A 23,178-nucleotide genomic window follows, 5' to 3' on the forward strand; every position below is an offset into this window, starting at 1 on the left:
GGACAACGATCTCGCCACACGATTGTCATTTTCACAGGCGGCCATTTAGCTCCGAGAGGCATACTCGCATGGGAAAAATGTCATCGTCTCGAAAAATGGTTTTTTAGTAGAGTATGTCGTGGGGTAGTTTTGACAAGGGATAACCTGATGGCCAAGCGCAATTGGCAAGTAAACATTGTTGGTTTTTTCATAAAGATGGGACAATATTATATTTGTTTTATGAGTGCAGATTTGCCCGTTTTGTGTGGTGCATTATACAAGTAGCTACAGGGCTTTTCCCGCCTCGTAGTGTATCCAATATGTTTGGTAATTGGCTACAGGGAATTAGGAAAGACTTGAAGTCGCTTATCCTGTTAGGGGTAGCCACTATTTGTTGGACAATATGGCTTTGCAGGAATAATATGGTGTTTGACAAAAGAAAAATCTCTTCTCATTTACATATTATTTTTTTGAACTTTCTACTTCCTTCGTACCTAGGCAATCCTTCAAAGACTGGTTCGCGGATTTGGTTGCAGCATAGTGTTAGCACTTGAAGAATGTGATCAGGGAGTGTTTTACCCAGGGACATGGATGGCGGTATAGCCTTAAGATTGATGCTCCCTAATTTTTACTGCTTTCCTTCTCTTGTTACAAACTTTTTTTGTGGGCATGTGTATGCTTTGGTTGTGTGCATTTTAATTATGCAGAGGCTAGGAGTTTTCTTAGTATCGTTCGATCAACTTGATATAATCATCTGAGATTAATAAAAGCTTTCTTTATTAAAAACATGATCGTAGTTTTTTTTCCGCTAGTAACTAGAGAGTTTCATTTATATGTAAGTAAGTGATGTCAATGGTAATAATCATGCGTAATACTCCTTCCGTTTCATATTATATAAGTCGTTTGACTTTTTTTAAAAGATTTTCTAGGTTTGATCAAGTTTAATTTATAAAAAAATAGCAACATATACTACACTAAATTGGTTCATTAAATTTAATATTGAATATATTTTGATACAATATTTGATTTGTATTGAAATTGTTACTATCTTTTGCTACAAACTTGATCAAACTAAAAAAAAAACTTGACCAAGTCAAATTAATTATAATATAAAAAGGAGGGAGTACGAACTACGAAGCTTTAGCGAAAATCAAGGTCATTTCAGACATAACCACGGTAAGATAGGGTCGAAGGTGTTATGAAACATAACCATAGTCAGCGATTTAAACAGAACCATAGTTAGTTTTGAAAGTTGGGTTGAGAAAAAGGCATCGGGAATTTGGGATAAGTTTAAAGGCAAATATAGAGTTGATAACCTTAACACACACCATTTCCCCTTCATGTTCGTATAGTAATTTGCCAACAATTCGTCCCTGAATATACCTGGTTCACGGATTACCTGCGGGCTGCGGCCTAATCATCGTCCACACCAGTTGGCTCACCAAAGGCAGCGTCCACGCACAACACCCAACCTCCTCTGCTGCAGAATTGCAGGGTTGATACGGAAGATTCCGGGGTCCCCACCTGTCAGCCTCAGCACCAGGGCTGACGCAGCGAGCAAGGCAAAGCAACCTCGCATTCCTTGCCGCGGAGGTGGGGCCCACCTTGCCACTTGCCCGCCGTTCAGGCCGGCCGGCTATAAATACCCGCCGCCTCCGCCTGCGCCTTCGTCTTCCTCTCCCCAAGCCATTCGGCAAAAGCTCTCTCGAGGGAAGCGCGCATCCATGGCGCTCCTCTTCCGCATCTCGCTCCTCCTCCTCCTCGTCCCACTCATCCCCACCGCCGCCGCGTCCCACCACCACTCGCCGGCGGGAGGAGGAGGAGCGGCGGTGCCGCTTCACCCGCGCCGCCACCACCGCTCCGTCGCGAACACGGCCACGGCGCTGTTCTACCCCGCCCCTTCCATGCACCAGAACCACATCGAGGCGGAGGAGGGCCAGTTGCTGCACGTGCTCGCCGACCCCTTCGCCGCCGCGCCCGCCGCTGCCGAGGCTCCGTCCGGGGAGACCGCCATCGCCGCGGTGGGAGCGGCGGCGGAGGAGGCGACCCCTACGCTGATCGACGACTCCCCGCAGCAAGCAGCGGCCGCATCACCACCACCACCACCACCACCTCCTCCTCCTCCTCCTCCTCTCTTCGCCAAGCCGGATCTGGACTCCACGGCGCCACCGCAGCCGAAGGAGGAGGGCGTGGACGGGTACGGGTCGACGACGGCGACGGCGACGGTGACAGCGGCTCCGCCACTCGACGAACCTGCTGCAGCCACGGCCACGACCACGACCACGACCACGACGACGCTTCCGCTCCCGAGGTACAGCCACGTAGCGAGCCCTCCTCCGCCTCCAGTCCACGCCGGGGTCGCGGGCTTGGGCGACGAGCAGCGCCTGGAGCAGCTGGCGAGGGTGCTCTCCTCGCTGGGGTACAACGAGATGGCCTCGGCGGCGCTGCTCCTCGCCAACTCGGCGTTGCTCGCGGCGTGGCCAGGGTCGATCACCGTCTTCGCGGCTCCCGACGTCTTCCTCCGCGCCTCTTGCCCCATGTGCTCGCGCCGCCATGTCCTACTGGAGCACATCGCCCTGGGCTACTTCCCCTACACCGAGCTCGCCGCCGCCTCCACCGCCAAGCTCCCCTCGGCTTCCCCGGGCTTGTGCCTCAACCTCGCCTCCGACCACGGGCCGTTCGCCATCCACCACGTCAGGCTCTACGTCGACGGCGTCGAGGTCTCGCACCCGGAGCTCTACAACGACGGGCGCTACGTCGTGCACGGCCTCCACGGCTTCCTGCCGCCGCTCTCCCACGGCTCGTGCTCCCACGGCTCGAATCATCGCCACCACTACCACTACCAGTACCACCACCACCACCACCACATCATCGCCAGTTCGGCCGCGTCGTCCGCCGCGACCGCCGCCTCCGTGGTGCGCATCATGATCCGGGAGGCCATCGCCCGCCTCCGCGACAGCGGCTACGGCTTCGTGGCGCTGGCCATGCGCGTCAAGTTCGCCGAGCTCGAGAGGTTGGCGAACATGACGGTGTTCGCGCTCGACGACCAGGCAATCTTCGTCGGCGGAGGCCACGACTACGTCTCGGCGGTCCGCTTCCACGTCGTCCCCGGGCACCGCCTCACCCACGCCGACCTCCAGCGCCTCCACCCGGGCACGATGCTCCCCACGCTGGCCGGCGAGGGCCAGAACCTCGTCGTCACCCAGGGCGCGTCCGGCTCCGGCTCCGGCCCCAGAGACGTGCGCATCAACTACATCCCCATCAAGGACCCCGACGTGGTGATCAACTCGCGCATCGCCTTGCACGGCGTCTACGTGACGTTCCCGCGCCTCCACCTCGCCAACCTCGCCGCCGCGGTCGCCCTCGCCTCCTCCAACCAGATCAACGCAACCTGCGGCGTCTTCGGCGACTGCGCCTCCGCCGCGGCGACCTCTACCACTGTTCCGGCTGCTCACCGCTACGGCGAAGGGCAGTGATCGCGTGAGTGCGTCTCTTTCGTCCTCTGCTTCTAACTAGCTAGGATTTAGCACCTGCCGGTTTTGTCTGTCTCTGATTAGGATGAGTAATGTGCTGTGATGACATATCGTGCTACTGCCTGTACGGTTCTCGGTTCATGCCATGGATCAGCAACTGCTTGAAATGAATGAGATCTTGAAAGAATTTTCAGCGGCCATGCTGATTTCGTTTGAGCATTTACAGAATCTCATTTCTCTCTGCTGATCTGGTTGCTCTGTTTTTATCTGCTACTCTGCTACTTCTGCTTGCGCTGTTTCGTTTTGAAGCTGCTAGCTAAAATTTGTCTCCTGATGTGCTATGCTAACTTAGTTTCATGCATCATCACTGCATTCCCCTTAGCACATGTGGTTTACGAAGTGGTTCTAGTTGTTTGTCTATAGCTTTTCTGACATCCTCTGCCCTGTTGGAACCGTGATGCTTAATCTAGGAAGTCTGAATGTTCTGTTAAAGATGCGAATAGAATTCTTGATCGACTGGTCAGGCTATATCAAATTCTGCAATTGTAAACTAGACCAACTGTTCAATTGTCTATCACTTGCTCTGTTTCGGTGATGAAATTGGTAAGTGGTTGCATGCATTTTTGCGCTAGGCAAATGTGCAACCTGCACATAGCGTGTTTAGTTCATATGAAATTTTGGCAATCCGTGTGAGTTGTTGGTTTCTTATCTTATCTGTGCAAGAAATGTGCAAATTCTTTAGGTAGTATTTTCTGAAGCTGTGTTGAATGGTGTAGCTTCATTTCCCCTTTGTTTAATATCAGCTGATCTGGTTGACGTGTCATGAGTTCGTGAATTGCGATCATGATTAGTGCATAGCACACATGGATTAATGTGTATAAATGTTTAGTGAACGTACTGATACTGATACATGAATCGTTTTACGTGCTGTGTTGAATTTGTGTTCTCCTGATGAGTTATTCTAGCTTCCTTTCTGCACCACTTTATCATCACTTGTGAAGTGTTGCAAATAGCTTGCAGTTTGTCCGTTTGTGTGTAGTTGAATTTGCAGGATCTTGGCGAGTTTTGACATTTTAATGTTCAGTACAGTTTCTGATTGGCCAGGTTCTATTAACTTCTGAAATAATTACCCTTTTGAGGCCTTTAGTATGTTCTGGTTTCGATCATTTTATCATAGCTTAGTTGAACAGGTGGGTGCATGTGCAGCAGGCAATGTGCAACCTGTACATGCTTGTAGGCAACTATGGCTGTGTATAGTTCAGCGCAAAGTTTGGATTTTGGTTGAAATTAGAGATTATGTGACTCAAAAGTTGTGTGTGTATGACAGGTTGATGTGATGGAAAAGGACTGAAGTTTGGATCCAAACTTTGGATCTAAACACAGCCTTTGGATCGTGCTGATTAAATTGGATGCAGTAGTAAATGTCATTTTGTCTTTCATCTGTTTAAGAAGTTGTAATATGCTTCAGGCTTGAGCTATACCATGCTCCGTAACTTTGCAAACTTCATTTATGTTCCGTAATATGATTTGCTTTTCAACTTTTTAGTCATGTACTAACAATTTAGTCCAACATTTTAGATCATGGACGTGCTTAGCTGAATAGATGGTCGTTTTGAGGCAGAGTTTCAATCAGTAACCAGTGCCTAGCTAGTAGCTACTCTTCTTAGGTCCTCTTTACAATAGTATACATCAAGCGTCCTCTCTTAATCCTCTACGAATTTGAGCATGCTCTATTGCCTTTCTATGCCATGCGTCGTTGATCGGTTGTACTGTCACTATATCGGAGGGAAACTGTTTTAAACACTCGGATGAACGTCTACCCGTTTCTTACATGTCATCTAAATGGTTATGAAAAATTTTCAAAAAAAAATAAAAAATTGGCATGATACGTTAAGGGAGAATAGCCACTATGGTCCCTGAAGTTTCGCTCTGAGATCGTTTTAGCCCCTGACCTTTCAAATTGTCTAAGCAAGCCCTTAAACTTTATCATGTGGGCATATATAGTCCTTGGCCCATCGAAAATTGCCACGTGGGCATGTCATGTCATCTTCCAATGCAAATATATGATGAAATACCCAATTTACCCTTACACATATCATCATAGGGAAAAGGGAGATAAAGAAAAGGAGAAAAATAATAATAAAAAAGAAGTAGGTGATCATGCATATTAAATATCCGTTAGAGTTTTAACATTGAAATGCAACTACTTACATGAAAATTATTTGGCATGATAATTATATAATTATTTAGTGGTTGTAGCTAATTTAACTTTGTATTAGCATAATCCAGTGAAAAAAGTTTGGCATATATCCAGTCACATTGAATAAAGTTTGTAAATTCATTTCATTATTTTTGTATGGTACATGGAAGGGTAAATTGGATATTTCACCGTATATTTTGCATGAGAGCATAACATGGCATGCTCATGTGGCAATTTAAGTGGGTCCAAGAACTATATTAGTCCACATGACAAATTATAAGAACTCGTTTGGACAATACAAAAGGTTAGGCACCAAACTGATCCTGGAGCAAAACTTCAAGGATCATGTTGGCTATTCTTCCATAGGTTAATGTGTAATATATGATCTCACAAACATGCAAGTTCAAATTCAACTTCTACAAGTTGTAACAAAAATAACAAATTTAACTGTGAACATACTATACTAGTTAGAGTTTAATTTGTTATTTTTGTTATAATTTGTACAAGTCGAATTTGAACTTGTATGTTTGTGAAGTGATGTATTACATATTAACCTATCTTATAATTTTTTTAAAAAAGTTTCATAATCATTTAGGTGGCATGCAAGAAACGGGTGGACGTCCACTCGAGATATTAGAATCCATCTTTGATATATTGGAAGGGTAAATAAATACTCTCTCAACTGTATGTGTTCTACCCAGTTTCTGATCAAGCATCTGCTTGAATGGATGTTCTGATCAGTGATTTGGGGGCGTATACTTTCTACGGTGATTAAATTTATTTTTTAGTCTGTTATAGGATAGAAAATAGAGTCCGGGCGCACGGTCAGAGACTTCGATCGTGACAGGATTTACCTTTCCGAAGAAAACCGTGAAATTTAACAAACCGACGCGGGACGAAAGATTTTGGTAGATTTTATTCAAATTCAATTTTGAAATGAAAAACCATGAAAAAAAACTCAGGAAAATTCCTATATATACTATGATATTACTAGTACATATGGCATAATTGTTTTTTTTCAAAGTATATTGAATTTATGTGAACTTTTTTTTATGGATTTACGTAGGGGTGGCAGTTTCCCGTCGGGCCGAGGATCTAGCGGGGACCCGCCCCTAGGGGGGTGGGAGCGAAGGAGAATTCTCACCCGTGGGTGAGTGAGGATGGGGCCCCGCAAAATTCCGGGGATGGGAGCGGGGATTGGAATTAACCCGCGGGTGATCTAGAGGGCCTCGGTTTAGACCCGGATGTGAGTTACTTCTCTGAAAGTAGCTCATTGCAATAATATAGACTCACCGAGCTCATTCAAAATTGACATATAAAAACTCAACACCCTAGTTCCCCTCAACTGTAATCCCTTTCCTTTCTTCAACCAACCCACATCACCGGGGTATTGAAATTTCATCATAATATTATTCAGTATATTGCAATATCTTTATGAAGTATTAGCTTTATCCGGGTGATGCGTGGCCCCGGTCACCCACCGGGTCCTCTGTGGGGGCGGAGACGGGTGATGTTTTTCACCTGACTTCCTTTGCGGGGCCGGGCCAGGGCTAGGGATACCCGCATGAGGACGGGAGCGGGGGCATTCCAATCCAACCCAGCCCCGCCCCGTTGCCACCTCTAGATTTACGTGAACTTGTAGAACGGGGCAGAATGGGGAAATTTGAAAAAGAAAATAAAGGCCTCAACTTGCGAACGAATTCAGTTCTCTATTCTTTTTTATATCACTCATAAATGAATTCAGTTTTGCTAGAAATTCGAAAGTCTCAGTCACCTAACCAAGAAGAGAGAAACGCTTGCCCATCAAAAGAGAAACGCTTGAGAAATGAGATGACCAGTAGCTGGAGGATGTGAATCGCTAGATGCTGATCGGAGGGCTGACTGGCTGAGGACACAAATCGACTGAGCTATAGCCGTCCCCAAAAGAATTTTAGTATTTTGTTAAGTACATAATGGTTGAAGCGAACTTTCAGTAACTTCTAGTATCATACACGAGAATAGTTGAACTTTCAGTATCATTTTTTCCTTTGTATGTTTCAATCACTCGAACGTGTCTAGCTCACAGGTGCAGCTGATGCAATGCTTGCCTGTCCTCTATACATATTGAACACAACAGCAGCCACGGAAATAACTTACCGTGAACAGTAGTAGTCGACTCCGATTGTGAAGCACAGCTGGCAGACGGACCTCTACAGCCGGATGTAAAGTAGACGACAATATACAAGAATTTAACAGTTGATGCAGTCTACTTCAGGAGGTCCGCTGCGCATGTAGAAAGCCACACAGACCGCCACCAGCAGCACCACCGGAATGAGCAGCCTCAGCACCAGCCACAGCATCGACTCCTTGCTACCGTCACTCCTCGTGAACAGCCTTCTCAGCAGCGCGGTGAGTGGCCATAGGCCATGCTTCTTGCTTGGCGCCTGAGTTGTGCCTCCCTTCAAGCAGCAAACCAGCAACAAACAGGGACCAATGGTCAAATTCGGTGGATGAGGTAGTAGCGCAGGCACAAGATGGCAGGGTGCCAGAGGAGGGAGCTTACTTCGGTTTCCGAGTCTTCAAGCTTGCTTAGCTTCGAAATCATGTTGCCGTACAATTTCGTTTCCTTCCTCTTCTGCTCCTTGACCTTCTCCTTCAGCCTCCTGTACCCCATCTTCACATCCCTGGGAAAATGATCCAGCGCAAACTTTTTTATGCATAAATAACATAATGTTATCGATGTAAGGAACATGTGATTTCTGCATGGAATTGCATCATGTAATAGAATATTGCTTTGGCTTGATGGGAATGAGATATAATAGCCCACTCCATATGAACCATATCCAGGGATTAAATGAGATGTGAGGTCATCATATGACAGATTCACAATCCAGTCATATACGACTCCAACAAACGGGCAAAGGAATAAAAGTAATTAGATCATCCTAAGAAAATGGCCTTTTTAAAGATAACGTCAGTATGGCATATGGTTCTTCAGGCTTCAGAGTAACATTGATCAAAGCCAACTGGACCAGGGTATTACCTGTTGTCTGGATCTATTTCTAGTGCTTTCTTGATATCCAGTTCTGCCAAATCAAAGTCAACAAGATACATGTGTGCCTGTGCCCTTCTGTAAAAAGCCTTCACATTCATGCTGTCAAGCTCCAGGACCTGAGCACCAACGTATGGTCAGTCAGCTTATTCTTGTTAAAATTATGTGAGATGGTCATCATGTTTTTATTCATAGTACCTCAGTACACAGTTCCTTTGCTTCCTTGTAGTCTTTAAGCTTCAGCTTACATGCAGCATTGTTGAGCTTGCAACTCACCTTGAGTGGTTTGGACAGCTGCTTCTCTTCTTCACTGAAGGAGCTGTCATACTGGATGAAGTTTAAAGCCTGATATAGAGCAAATCATACTTGCATCAGTACAGTGTAAAACAGGTTTAAGTCTTTCTTTTAAACAAAAAGCCTGATGTGTGACCTTTCCATATCTCTTAGAAGCCCTGGCATACTTTTCCATCTTAAACCAAGCATTCCCTTCATCTTTCTTCTTTGCAGCCGCTTCAATCTTCTCAGTATTCTCCTTCATGTCCCATGATTCTTTCTCCTGCACAAAAAAAGCATATGAGATTTAGATTTTCATTAGCAATCAGTAGATGTTAAGTCAGAGATACTGAAATTAAAGGTTAGTTACCTTATCGAAGGACACAAGCTCCACCTCATAATAAACAGTTGAATTAGGAGGGACAACAGACAAATCTTGTCTTGTTTCATCAGATCCAAACGCATACTCTGGTGGAATAGTCACCAATGCAACTTCTCCTTTCTTCATGCTAAGTACTGCTTTGTCAAGCCCTTCAACCACTTGGTCTTCATCAGTCTTAAACTCGAATGGCTCGTCACCATCATGACCTCTTGTGACAAATATGGTACCATCCTCTAACTTTCCAATAAGTTTCACTGCAGAGTACGAACATTATCATTTTTTAACAAAATATCATTAACAGTGGTTTCACTCAAAGATTATCATGTAATAGAAAGAGCTCAACACATGAGACCACATACCTCTGACAAGTGTGCAATCACTGGGACGCTCATAGCCTTCACCCTCATGGAGGATCTTCTTGAGGATTTTCTTATCATTACCAATCTCAGTGACTGCCTTCCAGGACACCAATTCAAGATTAATGTGCAATGTAGCATTAGGGGGTATTGCAGCTTCATCTCTAGCGGCTGGCCTGCCTTGCTCACCGAAGCCATCTATTCACCACAAAAAATGAGACACTATTGCTGCATTGGACCAAAGAAGTCTTAGCCATATTAGTTCTGAAAACTCACATTGTGGTTTGACTGTGAGGAGGGCCTTCTCATTCTTCTTCATAGTCTTCACAGCCTTGGATATGGCAGGACAGAAATGCCCTAAAAGGAAAACATTCCTATGTGAGAAACTGACCTTTCAAAACTTTATAATACAAATGTTCAAAAATGGACAGGATTGTACCATCTTTCACGGTGAACTCGACACCATCAGATTCTGCTACAACAGTCCCATCCTCAAGCCTCACCTCATACTTAACTGTACCAAGCAAAGGAATACACATATAGCATATTTTGTCCCTAAAAAACGCACTTTGCCACAACACAGGAGAAACATGAATACTGTACCAAAAACTTCATCGCGGTCTCTTGGGTTCTCCCACTTCGTGCCTTCAGCTAGTACCTTCTTCAAGATGCCACCGTCCTTGCAAATGTCCTTGACACTTTCCCAGGAGATAAGCTCGACATCAAACTGCAGCGTGGCATTTGGAGGGATAACTGGAGGGGAGCCATCCTCACCATATGCAAGCTCTGGTGGAATGGTGAAAATAGCATTCTCACCTTTCTTCATGGTCTTAATGCCCAAATCCCATCCCTTAATAACTTGGCCTGTAATTAGAGAGTAACATCATCATTTACCTTATAATATACTGTTTGCTAAATACTCCCTCCTCTCATAATTATATGATGTTGTTGGTGGTTATATTGCAACATTAAGATGGAAAATACAAAATCATGAGCCAGTGGCCTCCTACATGAAACTAACTTAAAAGGGAAAATTTTCCTTGTACAAGGAAGCTTAAATATACAAGAAGAAATTCAAGCAGCTAGATTTGTAAGGAAAAAGAATAAGCCACATCTAGTGATTTACAAATAAAAGTTGCAATCATCTAATGCTCTCCTGTCACACTAATGAAGAGATCACCTCATATATCTTTTCAGCACCATTGGAATGGTCATCTAATGTCTGATCAGTCATCCATGCAACTTCGTTATGTGAGCTATTTGAAGATAATCTGGTATCCTAGTAACTTGTAAAATTTTTACAACCAGTCCATGATACTACTGTTTCGGAAATCAGCACAGTAACGATCTGATCTACTACAGCTGCTTCTCATTTATGTTACTGTTATATACCCTAGACCATTCATGTAGTGATGAAATACACTACATGTTAAACCTAGTCTTGGTAATTAACAGTCAAGATCAAACTCCTGAAGACGAAACACGCATCAATCACAGGCCGAGCAGAGTATTGTAAGTGAGTATGCCAGTTTTTTCTGCCAGCCTGCATCCTACTTGGTAGGTAGGAGTAGTAGCAACTAGCAAAGAAAATTCCACTTTTGAACAAGAACAATTGCGAAATTCGAGTGCTACTAGTAGTAGAAGAAAGGGTCGCTTTGATCCTAGCTTGCAAGACGAAATGGGATCCGATCGGATCGATTTGTTACCTTGGCCCAGGGTGAACTTGAACGGAGCATCGCGATCCCGGCTGGAATCGAACTTGGTGCCATCCAACAGCGTCCCCGTGTAGTGCACTGCGTCAGCGTGCGCCAACCCCCACACACAACACAATCCATCACAAAAACACCAAGTCAACGACCATCTCAGCCCAAAAAAAAAAATCCAGAAATCACCAAAAAAAATTCCTGAGAAGCGAAACGCACCTTGGACCTCGTCGCCGGCGTCGGGGCGCTCCCACCCCTCGCCCTCCTTCACCAGCTTCTTCCTGAGCCCCTCCTTCCCGATCTCCTTCTCCTCCCCGACCTCCATCTCCGCCGCGTACGGCCCCTCCCCTCCCTCCTCCCCCCCCGCACCTCCCCCGCCGCCGTACAGGTCCTCCATGCCCCCGCCGCCGAAGCCGCCCAGTCCGCCGAGGCCGCCCATCCCGCCGAGCCCACCAAGGCCGCCCATCCCGCCGAGCCCACCGAGGCCGCCCATCCCGCCGAGGCCACCGAGGCCGGCCATCGCGTCCAGGCCGGCCATGCCGGGCGGGTAGCCGAGGTCGTCGTCGTCCATTCCCCCCGCGCCGATGGGAAGCTAGCGGAAGCTTCTAGAAGGGGGACGTGCCTTCTTGCGATTTCCGAGACTGATGAGAGATTTTCCTTTTTCTTTTTATCGCGTGCGAAAGCAATGGGGGTATAGCAATAGCAGTGTGGGTTCTAGAGAGTTCTTGGGAGTTAAGCGGGGATCAGTCAGTGGCGGCGACTGCTACATCGCGCTTGACGATGACAGGTGGGGCCGGGGTGGTGGTGGGGACAGAATGTCAGTGACTGGTGGTGGGATGTGACGCGACTACGCGGGAGTCTGGAAAATGGCAGCTTCAGAATAGTAGTATTGTAACAAGTGTAGAACCTTCTCTAGAGAGTGTAGTTAACGGCAAGCTTATGCCAGTCGGTGGGAGGGGGGTCGTTGGCCGTTGTGGAATGTTCTGGAATGACTAAAATTTGTGTGGAGTTTAAAATATGTAAAACAACATGATACTTCGTGTTTTGCTGCGGAATCCATAAATTAATATATGCGAATTATTGTACAAATGATTGATAAATGTTGAGATGTTATTGACACGATGTAGAGAATATGATGTGCCATGCTTGTATAATTTAAGATGTTTATAATAGTAGTACTTCCTCTGTTTCATAATATAAGGGATTTTTTTTTCTTATTCGTCTTATTTAAAAAATTTTGAAATTATTATTTATTTTATTTGTGACTCACTTTATTATCCAAAGTATTTTAAGCACAACTTTTTGTTTTTTATATTTGCACAAATTTTTTGAATAAGACGAGTGGTCAAATAATGCAAGTAAAAAGTTAAAATCGCTTATATTATGGAACGGGGGGAGTAATTGCTAGTGGGTGATGATTATACTTGCATGTTGAGTTTTAATTTTTAATAATTGCTAGTAGGTATCACCTATATAAAAAAAGATAGATAAATGTGGCTAAATATATGGAGGGTTTGTTTGGATCCAAGCCAAAAATTTGCCGATTCATTTTTTTAGCATCACAACCATTTGTCTGGTTTACTATCAATGTTTCCCCACACTAATGCAAATTCTATTGTATCAAATTTGAGAGGACAATACTTACAAAGGTTTTGGCACTACCAAAATATGACAAAATTTACTACAAGATACTTAAAAGTGTGGTATTTGCTGGTAAATACTGTAAAAACTTAAATTTGCTTGAGGACATTTAGATATGGGGTAATTTACCATATGACTGTAAGGCTATTAAAATATTATTTCCTTTAGAGCTCGAGAGAGAATTTAACTAAAATAACTTTGCTACCATGACTTCTTCCGCCCATCCAACCAGCAAAAGGGATGGCAAAATCTTACCGACAGCAGAGGAAGCTTCCAGTGGCGAGAAGGAATAGAGAGTGGCAGTGATCAGGATGGCCGCCTCGAACTTATAGTTTTTTACTTCCTCCATCCCATTTTTATCACCCCTAAGGTTTTGTGAGATTTTTTTTTTAAATGATCATCTAACAAGCGTTCCTTTGTTTGTTTATTTGTGCAAAGAGTAAATGTACATCATAAAATGTATTGTATGTAACCAATTAAGATTAATTTCTATTGGTGCAATGCATGCAATATTTAAAACATTAGCAATCTATGGGACAAGAAGCGATGAAGCACTTTAACTGATGATAACTAATTTGAGAATGATAAATATTTTCGTATCCTTAATCTTAGTGTCATTTGCTTAGTGGGTGATCGAATTGGGATGGGGGAGTAGTGTCTACCCACAAATATCACACTTTTTAAGTATCATGTAGCACATTGTGTCATCATTTTCTTAAGGCTAATGGCGTCCTCAGCCTACTAGTCATATTTCTTGCTTTTCTTTCTTTATTTTACCTGAGAAGATATGAACAGTTATCAACATTTTAGGTGCGTTCTTTTATGCTAGCGGGATGATCAGAGAAATGCGCATGCAAACGGTGTGATTTTGTTTAAAAAAATGAATTTCTAAGATAACTACTTTAAAAGTCAGTTTTCAATTTAACAATATACAATTCATTTATTAGTCCTCTTAAATAATTATCATAGATCATTCAGTTATTCAATCATCCAGCACAAAACAACAACTTAAAATGTTTGTTTTCGTAACCACAATTTTATCTCACGTTGCCATGGCAAAAATTTGTGAGTTAATTAGGCAAAATTGTCACAAAATTTTGCGAGTCAATTAGACTGTTTGGTCGGTAGCTATACTTATGGAATATTTTTATACTTCACTAGGTACACCTCACATGTCAACGATATAGAAAAGGAGTGGCGAAGTTAATTACCTATTGCTAGCCAGAGGGTGGTTCCAATTTTTATTATCCAAATCTTTGTCAAGTTAGTGAAAAAAAATATGACATGCTTACTTAACCAAACATCGATCCCCTATATATATACCACGCAATGCGCCAGATAGTAGCCACATTCTCCACATAGGGAAAAAGCAGATGGTGATTCCAGTGCTGGCTAGCTTGAGAGAACAAGTTAATAATTTGAAATTCCAATTTTCCTTATTGCCAAGCCGGCCTGTCCACCTCAGTGTATTGCAAGGTAACTCGATTTTAACCATCTCCTCAGAGTCCAGGCTGTTAAATACTTAAACGTACATGTCGCCTAGCCGACTTCCAGCTGACGAGGCCACATGTTAACCTATGGAGGGCGGCTGGTGCTTGTCAACTAGGTGCTCTCTGCGCTCCCATCTTACATGATGGGAGCAATGCTTCTTCCAAAAGGAATCATTGACGCCATTAATAAATGTTGTCGCGCTTTCTTTTGGACAGGCGAAGATAGTTACCACGGTGGGGACTGCAAAGTGGCGTGGGATGTTGTTTGTTCCCCTAAAGACAAAGGCGGGGTTGGCATCAAAAACCTCTATGTTCAAAACAAATGTCTTCTTCAAAAATTCCTCGTCCGGCTACAAGAACCTGGGGACCCTCCATGGCTACTCTGCTTCCGGGAGAACTACGGCTGGTCTGCGACTGTTAACCTTGGCGACCCCGTCCCTCGCCCAACCCAGATCTGGCGTGATATTTCATCTGGGATCCCAGAATTTCGACGACACACTTGTGCGATCCTTGGGTGACGGGACTTCCATATCGTTCTGGGATGATCAGTGGATCGGACAGCCCTTTGCCCCTTTGCCCACCGCTTCCCTGCCATCCATTCTCACTGTACTCGGCCAAACCTTTCAGTCGCCCAAGCACTCTCGTCAACCGACCTTCAGTTGTTTCTTTGCCCCCGCTTATCAAACGCAGCTTTGCGTGAGCTTCAAGAGCTCCGCTCTCTTACCAACTCGCTAAGTGTCATGGACCAACCAGACCGTCGGCTCACCACTTCTTTTCATCCACCCTCCATGCTTGCAGCTTACTCCCAGTGTTTTGGGGTAGCTGCAACAGACCCCTTCTGGAAAAATATTTGGACGAATTTTGGTCAGACGAAGTGCAAACTCTTCCTGTGGACTGTACATAAATGACGTATTTACACTAATGAGCGCCGCTTCCGCAGAGGAATTGCACCCTCTCCTCAATGCTGCTTCTGCGACTGCGCCAAGGATGTGGAACACCTGTTCCTTCGCTGCATGAGGGCTGCTCGGGCCTAGGCTTCCATGGGCTTTGATGAACAACGAAATCTTCAAGGAGTAGATGACTCCGCCTCCCAAGTCAGACGTAGGTGCATCGATGACCTTGCGCTTGCGCTCTGGGTACATCGCTGCCCAGAGCGACTCCGCCCGTCGCTCAGCTCCTGGGTGAATAATCTTAGTGGTGTAAGGAATACTTGAGACCCTTCCTTTTCCCCCACCCCTTGTAAATATCTTTATACTTGTAATTGGACGTCTTATATTTTTAATAAATGTTCAGGCTGGTGTTAATCACCTGCTATAGTTTCCTTAAAAAAAAAACTCTGGAATAATGAACTCAGACACAAATTTGACTATTTAAGGCAGGATTGATCATCGTACTGTGATCTGACTTCCACAAGGAGAATGCTACTGCTAATTACTTGTGTTCATCGGACTATGGTGTGAACATGTCTAATTTACATAGCATATACAATTATTTTTTAAAGGAGAGCAAAAAGCTTTGTCTAGTACTATGTATTAATAGAGAGGGAGCAAAAGTACAAAGACAGCATATACATCAACCTGTGGAATTTCATTAGATAGGTAAATACAAACTTGATCACAGCGCAGTTCCCTATTACATTTTTATTTCACAAAGTTCAATATAAACTTACTGATGTGTTACAACTTGCAAGAATGAGATGTACAATACAATTAAGTATAACGTAAATTAACTTAATTTAATGTAAAAAGAACAAATGAATCATCACCCATGGATAAAGAAACAACTTTGTTTAGAAACTTCAGAACTGAGCTTGAATCCGGTCTACTATCTTCTTCTCCACCTGAAAGGCCTTGGCAAGGATATCATCTGATATGAACGGCTTCGATCCAAACACCGCATTTGCTATGGTGATGACTCCAGGGTTCTGGCTACTTAGAGCCGCAAGGGCTATAACATCTTTTGTACCATAGTTGAACTGAAAGTGGATCAACCCCTGAGGAAACACGAATACGTCCCCCTTGTTAAGAACCTTGGTGAACAGCTTGTTCTCAGGGTTGGAGGTAACGAAGCCGACGTAGAGTGAGCCCTCCAGTATAGTCAGGATCTCGGTCGCACGTGGGTGAATGTGCGGAGGGTTAAGACCATAGGGCGCATAGTCGACGCGGGCCAAAGAGATGCCCAAGGTGTTGAGCCCAGAGATCTGGGCGACGTTGACTCCTGTCACGGCCGATCCCTGCCTGTTGCTGGTGTTTCCAGCCATGTGAAGGCCGGAGAAGAAGAAGTCTTCCACGGTGATGGCCGCTGGGTCCTTGCATGCAAATCCATTGACTAGAACTGCAAGTTTGCCCAAACATGTAGAATAGTTCAATCGGATTAGTTAACAACAAAATTACCCTGTTTAACCCTAAAGACAAGTACACGCTATATTACTGATTTAAATGCACATATAAGTAAAATATATGGAAACTAACTGTAGCATGTTTGCAGTATTACCTTGCGACATCTTGTCAGCGACGCAGAAGTCCTGGAGTTGGCTGGGATCGGAGGCGAAAGCATTCGAAATCGATACAGCCAGGAGGGCAAGGAGGAAGAACCATGTTGAGGCCATTAGGAGTTTAGGACACTAATCACTAAATCAAGTGCGTGTCAATTTTAGCAGGAAACAAAAGGATGCAACGCAAAGTTTCTTGTGATGTGATGAACTGATGATGATGCTTTGCTGTGTGCTTCAAACGGGGTGAGAGATACCCAGTATATATAGAGATGGAGTAGAGTAGGAGGATCAAGCTGGCTTGTGCTTGCTTTGTGTTGAGAAAGTTAATTGGATGTTTAATATGTATTGAGGTTTGAAGAAATGGTCTACGCCAATTCTCTGGTAATTTGGAACAAGTCTGAATAAACGTGTTGTGGCCTGCCTGCAGCAGCGGCTACAGCAAATTCAGTAAGAAGCTAATATAGCTTCTGACTGATTCTTCATCATGTGTAAATTGTGCTCTCTCCAGGTGGACTCGATGGTAACGGCACCTGCTTAAACAAATTACGTCAAGCAACAATTTAATAATGGCTATGCATTACGCGTTCGTCGTTCGGTTAACAAATTCTGTTTGGGAAAACTACGTTTTAATTAGGTATCATTATCATTGAGAAAGGCATGCAGCAGTTAGCACCACAACAAGGTGTGGATTAGTCGATGTACTCGGTTTCAAGGCATGCAGAGTCTTAATAAATTTTGATATGGGAGTCCGTCCTCTTATATCCAACGTTTAATTAGGCATAATTTTGTAGATAGTATAGGCGTGTAGTCAATCCTCTGTCATTTCGGTTGGTCGAAGGAGTTTTAATCCCGTCTTCTTGGAAGGAAGCAAGCAATGAAAAGCAAGCATTATTATTTCCTTACGTGCATTTTTCTCCGGAACAAATATGGTGTTAATTTTAATTGCTATGATGAGATAAGAATATTACAATGGAGATCGGACCATTGTCAATCGATGATCAGGCCGGCCGGCAAACAGCAAACCAGTAAAGAATTAATATGATCCATATATCCACCTTGGACAACATTAATAGCCACGGCTGCTAAGTCTGCAGATACAGTACTCATCCATGGCTTAGACTTCTTCAAGCACAAAGCATGTATGATAACATTAATAAGATTTATTTCAGGATAGATAGGTATATGTATCTGCAGACTGCAGGTTGCCCATCCACGCAATATTATGTATTTTATGTATGACGCCTTCTTCCTATCTAGCTACTAGCTAGCAGTGACTCGTTCTTGGTGCTGTACGACGCATGCATGGCATGCACAGACAGACAATATTCTCTGTCATCACAATCATTACCAGAGATTTCAGAGTTCAATAGGCTATTCTGAAACCTGAACTCCCCCTATAAATACCAGCTTTCCTCTCAATCCATGACATTCTTCATCATCAGTTCATCACAATATATATATCATCAGAGCAATCTGCTATACCATAAGTATTCTTTTCTATAGAGAACTCTCTGCCTCCTCCAGGCTCCAGCTATGGCTGCTGTTGGCGCCTGCTTCCTCCAGCAGCTTGCTGTCGTTGCCCTCTTGGCTCTGTGGTGCTCTCATGGCGCCATCGCCTCCGATCCTGGCCTTCTTCAGGACTTCTGCGTCGTCGACAAGATGTCTCAAGGTACTCGATCTGCAAGAACTCCGCATATATATACTGTAATTTTGTGTGACTGACCATACTGATGATTCTGTTCACGGATCCATATGCAGTGCGTGTAAATGGGTTCCCTTGCAAGGACGCCAAGGACGTTGTCGCCGGCGACTTCTTCTTCTCCGGCCTCCACATGGCCGGCAACACCACCAACAAGCAGGGATCCAACGTTACCACCGTCAACGTTGCACAGATCCCGGGTCTGAACACCATGGGCGTCTCCCTCGTCCGCATCGACTATGCGCCCAACGGCCTCAACCCGCCTCACACTCATCCACGTGCCACCGAGATCCCGACCGTTCTCGAAGGATCTCTCTATGTCGGCTTCGTGATATCGAACCCCGAGAATAAGTTGTTCACCAAGGTTCTTAACAAGGGTGATGTGTTTGTGTTTCCACAAGGATTAGTCCATTTTCAGTTTAACAATGGAACAAACAATGCTGTGGCTCTTGCTGCTCTGAGCAGCCAGAACCCAGGGGTGATAACCGTGGGAAATGCTGTTTTTGGATCAAAGCCATCTATCTCGGATGATATCCTTGCCAAAGCCTTCCAAGTGGACAAGAACATCATAGACCGAATCCAAGCTCAATTCTAGAGAATATGGGGCATATATATGACATCCATTAGTGTGTTCTTTTATTGTTCAATTGTAGAATGTGGTTTTTGGTATTGATGAATTGTGATATTATCTTGTGTTGAAGGAAATGTTCAAATTTGAGTGTGATTCATCTGAAAGAAACTTTGGCTATGTATGTTAAAGAAAATAAACTAATCTTTCAGTAAGATCCTCTCTATAGAGTGGCCTCCTTAGAATATTTTTTTAATACATATACACTATCTATATTTTTTGGAACTGATATATACTATATCTGACTAAAGCCAAAATTGAAAGGTTGCCCCAAGTCCCTTGAGATTATTGACAATCACATTGAGCCTTCCATACATGTCATTCACACTCTCATCGGGTAACATGGCAAATGTCTCATACTGAATCTTGAAAAAGTGAAGCTTGGCATCCTTGTACTCACTTGTGCCCTCATAAATTTTACGCTCCATGTTCCAGTTCTCATAAGCTATCTCAAGATTGCTAATTCTATCAAAATCCTCTTGGTTCAAGGAGTTGAACAAGGCATTTATGGCTTGGGCATTGAATTGGAGATTGCGATGGTCAACATTCTTCAAGTTGTTGCCGGTGATAGCAAAACATACATCAACAATATTTCAAATGTGGAAGCTCATAGCCTTAAAGTGAGTAAACATCTTATTTTTTCAAGTATAATAATTTGTTCCATTATATATGGGAGCCTTCCCCACCTCGTGCGACATCTTCTCTCTAGGCAACGAAGCCCAATCAAGAGAGACCTAGCTCTGATACCACTTGTGGGATTGAGCTGTCGACTAGAGGGGGGAATAGGTGATATTAAAAATAAATTACACCTAATCAAAACTAACCTAACTTGCTAGGCTTGGTGAAGGATAAGACTAACTAAGCAACTAGATTATGTTTTGCAATCCTAGGGTGATAGGGGCTCAAGTATGTTTCTATGAATGTAAATTGCACAATAGTAAATGTAATAAATAAATGAGACAAGAGACAAGAAATTTTTCACCTGAGGTTCGGAAACTCGCAGGCTTCCTAATCCCCATTGAAGCGATCCCAACTTCACCACTCAAACCACGAAGCCACCGAACCCCTTCGTCAAGAGGTGGGCAAGGTGGGAGCCAGCCCCGAAGTGGACTAACCAAGCTTCGATCATTAAGGTAGTTTATTTCCTTCACCTCAAAGGCGGTGAACTCCAAACCACACACAACCAACACCAAGCCTCTTCCACAATCTTCTCGGAGAGGTCATCGGACAACTTCTCCAAGCCGTCTAGGAGGTGGCAACCTACAAGAGTAACAGGCAACACTTGACTCGGACATGATCAAGTGCCGCACTAGCTCTAACAATACAATGCACTTGTCTTGGCTCAAACAACCCTCCAACACCAACAATGAATGAACAAATGCTCAAGAGGCGTGAGAGTGAGTACAAGAGATGTATGCAAATGAATTATGTGCCAAGAAGATCCCCTTGCTGCTGGTAGGGGAGTATTTATGCCCCCACCCACAAAAACTAGCTATTCGGGGTGAAATCCCCATCCTCAGACAGGCCTCCATTTTAACAGCTACAAAACTAGCCGTTACACTGTTACAATGCATTTAATGCATGGGCGATGGCTAGCCGGTCTGACAGCCGGATTGGGATCGCTATAGCTACTGCAACTTAAGCAGTCCTATGGCCACCATTGGATCAGAAATTGACGTCCTAGATCTCACCTAAATACTGTTCACAGAAAACGTATTCCTGTAGCAGGTGCTGTAGCTGTTACTGTATAAAACTGTTGTAGCATCAGTTTGGACCATTGATTGCCTTGATCCAACTATGAAAAATAGTCCCAACTGCCAAACTTGCAGTCTCTAACTATGACTGCACTGGATCCTTATCCCTGACAGCCATTGGTCTACCAGTCAGATCGGTCGCAGCGCGGTCACACTGGTGTCGGCTCTATTAGCTCTGGATCACCAAACGGAGGCCATCACACCGGCTCACTGGCTGCCCGGTCAGACCGAGCCCGACCCAGTCAAACCGTTAGGACATGCCGATTAGACCGGTCTCAAACAGAAAACATGAAGAATAGGTCGAACCAAGCCCTCATGCAAATAACCTAATGTGGCATTTTGATCACTTCTGCGCTGAAGTATTACCGTTCTTGATAGTATGGCAAAGCTAGAAATAAACCTACCAAAAATCCGATCGCCCAACACCGCGCTCGATTAAAATAAAATGCTAGATTTATCACCTTTATCTCATTGCCTTGCGCCATCAATTTTAATCCGTTGTAATCATCCAATGTATGTACATCATGTGGTCTTAACTGAAATATATCACTCGAATAGAATAGTTAGTCTACAATTAGTGCTCGTCACTAATTACCAAAATTAACAACGGGGTCCTAGATGCTTTAGCGCCCTTGGCAAAGCTTCATAGTGGTAATAGCTAGAACCTAGAACAACTGAACACAGCGATCATCACTTTGCTTCTTAAGAAGGATGCACCAACTTTGATCAAACACTTTAGACCTATTAGCTTGATACATAGTTTTCAAAGCTGGCGGCAAAAATAATGGCGACAAGGCTTGCGCTAAGAATGGGGGAATTGGTGGCGACAAATCAGACGGCTTTCAGTAGAAAATTTTGTCTTAGTCAAAGGCTTGGCGATGCAGTTTCAAAGAGGAAAAACCCAATGATTTTAAGTCACGAAGGCTTTTGACACGATCTCTTGGGGTTTCCTGCTAAACATGCTGAGAAGCCGTGGGTTTGCAGCCAGGTGGCGCAGCTGGATTTCTACTCTTATCCTCACAGCTGAAATATCAATTCGCGGTGAATGCAAAAGACAGCGACAGATTCAAGCCTGTGAGGGGATTGAGACAAGGCGATCCTCTGTCGCCTCTGCTCTTCGTCCTGGTAATGGACACACTGTGGAGTCTCCTGGCGAAAGCCACCTCGTGGGGATTGTTGGCAAGTTTGGACGTTAGAAGACCGATCCCCCAACACCTCTATCTACACGGACGACATTGTAATTTTCTTCTGACCGATGGAACAGGAGGCACGAGCTATTTTCCCAATCTTAGAACTGTTCGGGAATGCCATGGGGCTGAGAACCAACCTGGGCAAGAGTGCACTTACACCGAGTCAATGTGATGAGGACAGCACAGAGATTATCAAAAGCTTGTTAATATGAAAGAGTGGAAGTGTTTCCAATTGTTTACCTTGGTCTCCCTCTTTCGGTTAGAAACCAACAAAAGCAGAGGTGCAAATTCTTGATTGGCAATCAAAGAAGGTAGCAGGGTGGAAACCCAAAATGCTATCATCCGATGGAAGACTGCGCCTCATCAAGTCTGTGCTCACGGCGCTTCCTATCCACTTCCTTTCTATGCTTTAGCTTCCAAATTGGGTAATTAAAGAATTTAACAAGAAATATCGAGCCTTTCTGTGGAAAGGACAGGAGGAAGTGAATGGTGGCCACTATCTAGTAGCTTGGGTTGTGCTGTGTAGCCCGATTGAATGTGGTGGGTTGGGCATAATGAACCTGGAGTTTTTCGGCCAAGCACTTCGACTAAAATGGCTAGCACAAAGACTAGAGCAGAAGGGGCGGCCTTGGACTCTGGTGAACTCAAGACCAACAACCGATAAGCAAGATCTTTTCAGGGCTGCGAGCACTTTAGAGGTCAGCGACGAGAAGGGCATTAATTTCTGAAGAGAAGGTTGGCTGCCCAGTGGAAGCATAAACATCCATTTTCCTATCTTAGCAACTTTCTCGGCAGGACAAAGCTGACAATGGCACAAGGGTTAGTGCAGCATTGTTGGGTACATGATCTCAGGGGAAGCTTGTCAAATGACACACTGATGGAGTA

General features: G+C 44.4%; 4 protein-coding genes across 4 annotated transcripts; 2 read left to right on the forward strand and 2 right to left on the reverse strand.

The window, feature by feature from the left end:
• Window positions 1–1,648: 1,648 nt before the first annotated feature.
• On the forward strand, window positions 1,649–3,671 carry LOC4329387 (uncharacterized). The gene has a single exon (XM_015769558.3). The coding sequence runs from the start codon at window positions 1,704–1,706 to the stop codon at window positions 3,453–3,455; it is 1,752 nt and encodes a 583-aa protein (XP_015625044.1). The 5' UTR covers window positions 1,649–1,703; the 3' UTR covers window positions 3,456–3,671.
• Window positions 3,672–7,650: 3,979 nt separating this feature from the next.
• Window positions 7,651–12,034, reverse strand: LOC4329388 (70 kDa peptidyl-prolyl isomerase). The gene is made up of 12 exons (XM_015771860.3): window positions 11,617–12,034; window positions 11,401–11,487; window positions 10,298–10,558; window positions 10,134–10,208; window positions 9,971–10,051; window positions 9,698–9,892; window positions 9,327–9,592; window positions 9,114–9,239; window positions 8,882–9,028; window positions 8,675–8,802; window positions 8,195–8,315; window positions 7,651–8,090 (listed from the first exon to the last, which is right to left on the reverse strand). The coding sequence occupies exons 1-12, from the start codon at window positions 11,966–11,968 to the stop codon at window positions 7,881–7,883; spliced, it is 2,049 nt and encodes a 682-aa protein (XP_015627346.1). The 5' UTR covers window positions 11,969–12,034; the 3' UTR covers window positions 7,651–7,880.
• Window positions 12,035–16,094: 4,060 nt separating this feature from the next.
• On the reverse strand, window positions 16,095–17,263 carry LOC4329389 (putative germin-like protein 2-1). The gene is given in 2 exon segments (NM_001416614.1): window positions 16,095–16,862; window positions 17,022–17,263. Coding segments are annotated over 2 exon segments (651 nt in total). The 5' UTR covers window positions 17,137–17,263; the 3' UTR covers window positions 16,095–16,326.
• Window positions 17,264–18,467: 1,204 nt separating this feature from the next.
• On the forward strand, window positions 18,468–19,476 carry LOC4329390 (putative germin-like protein 2-2). The gene is made up of 2 exons (NM_001416615.1): window positions 18,468–18,691; window positions 18,781–19,476. Exons 1-2 carry the CDS (start codon window positions 18,556–18,558, stop codon window positions 19,314–19,316), a joined length of 672 nt encoding a protein of 223 aa, NP_001403544.1. The 5' UTR covers window positions 18,468–18,555; the 3' UTR covers window positions 19,317–19,476.
• Window positions 19,477–23,178: the final 3,702 nt, after the last annotated feature.

This window comes from Oryza sativa, chromosome 2, assembly GCF_034140825.1.
Source record: "Oryza sativa Japonica Group chromosome 2, ASM3414082v1".
Taxonomy (NCBI): Eukaryota; Viridiplantae; Streptophyta; class Magnoliopsida; order Poales; family Poaceae; genus Oryza; species Oryza sativa.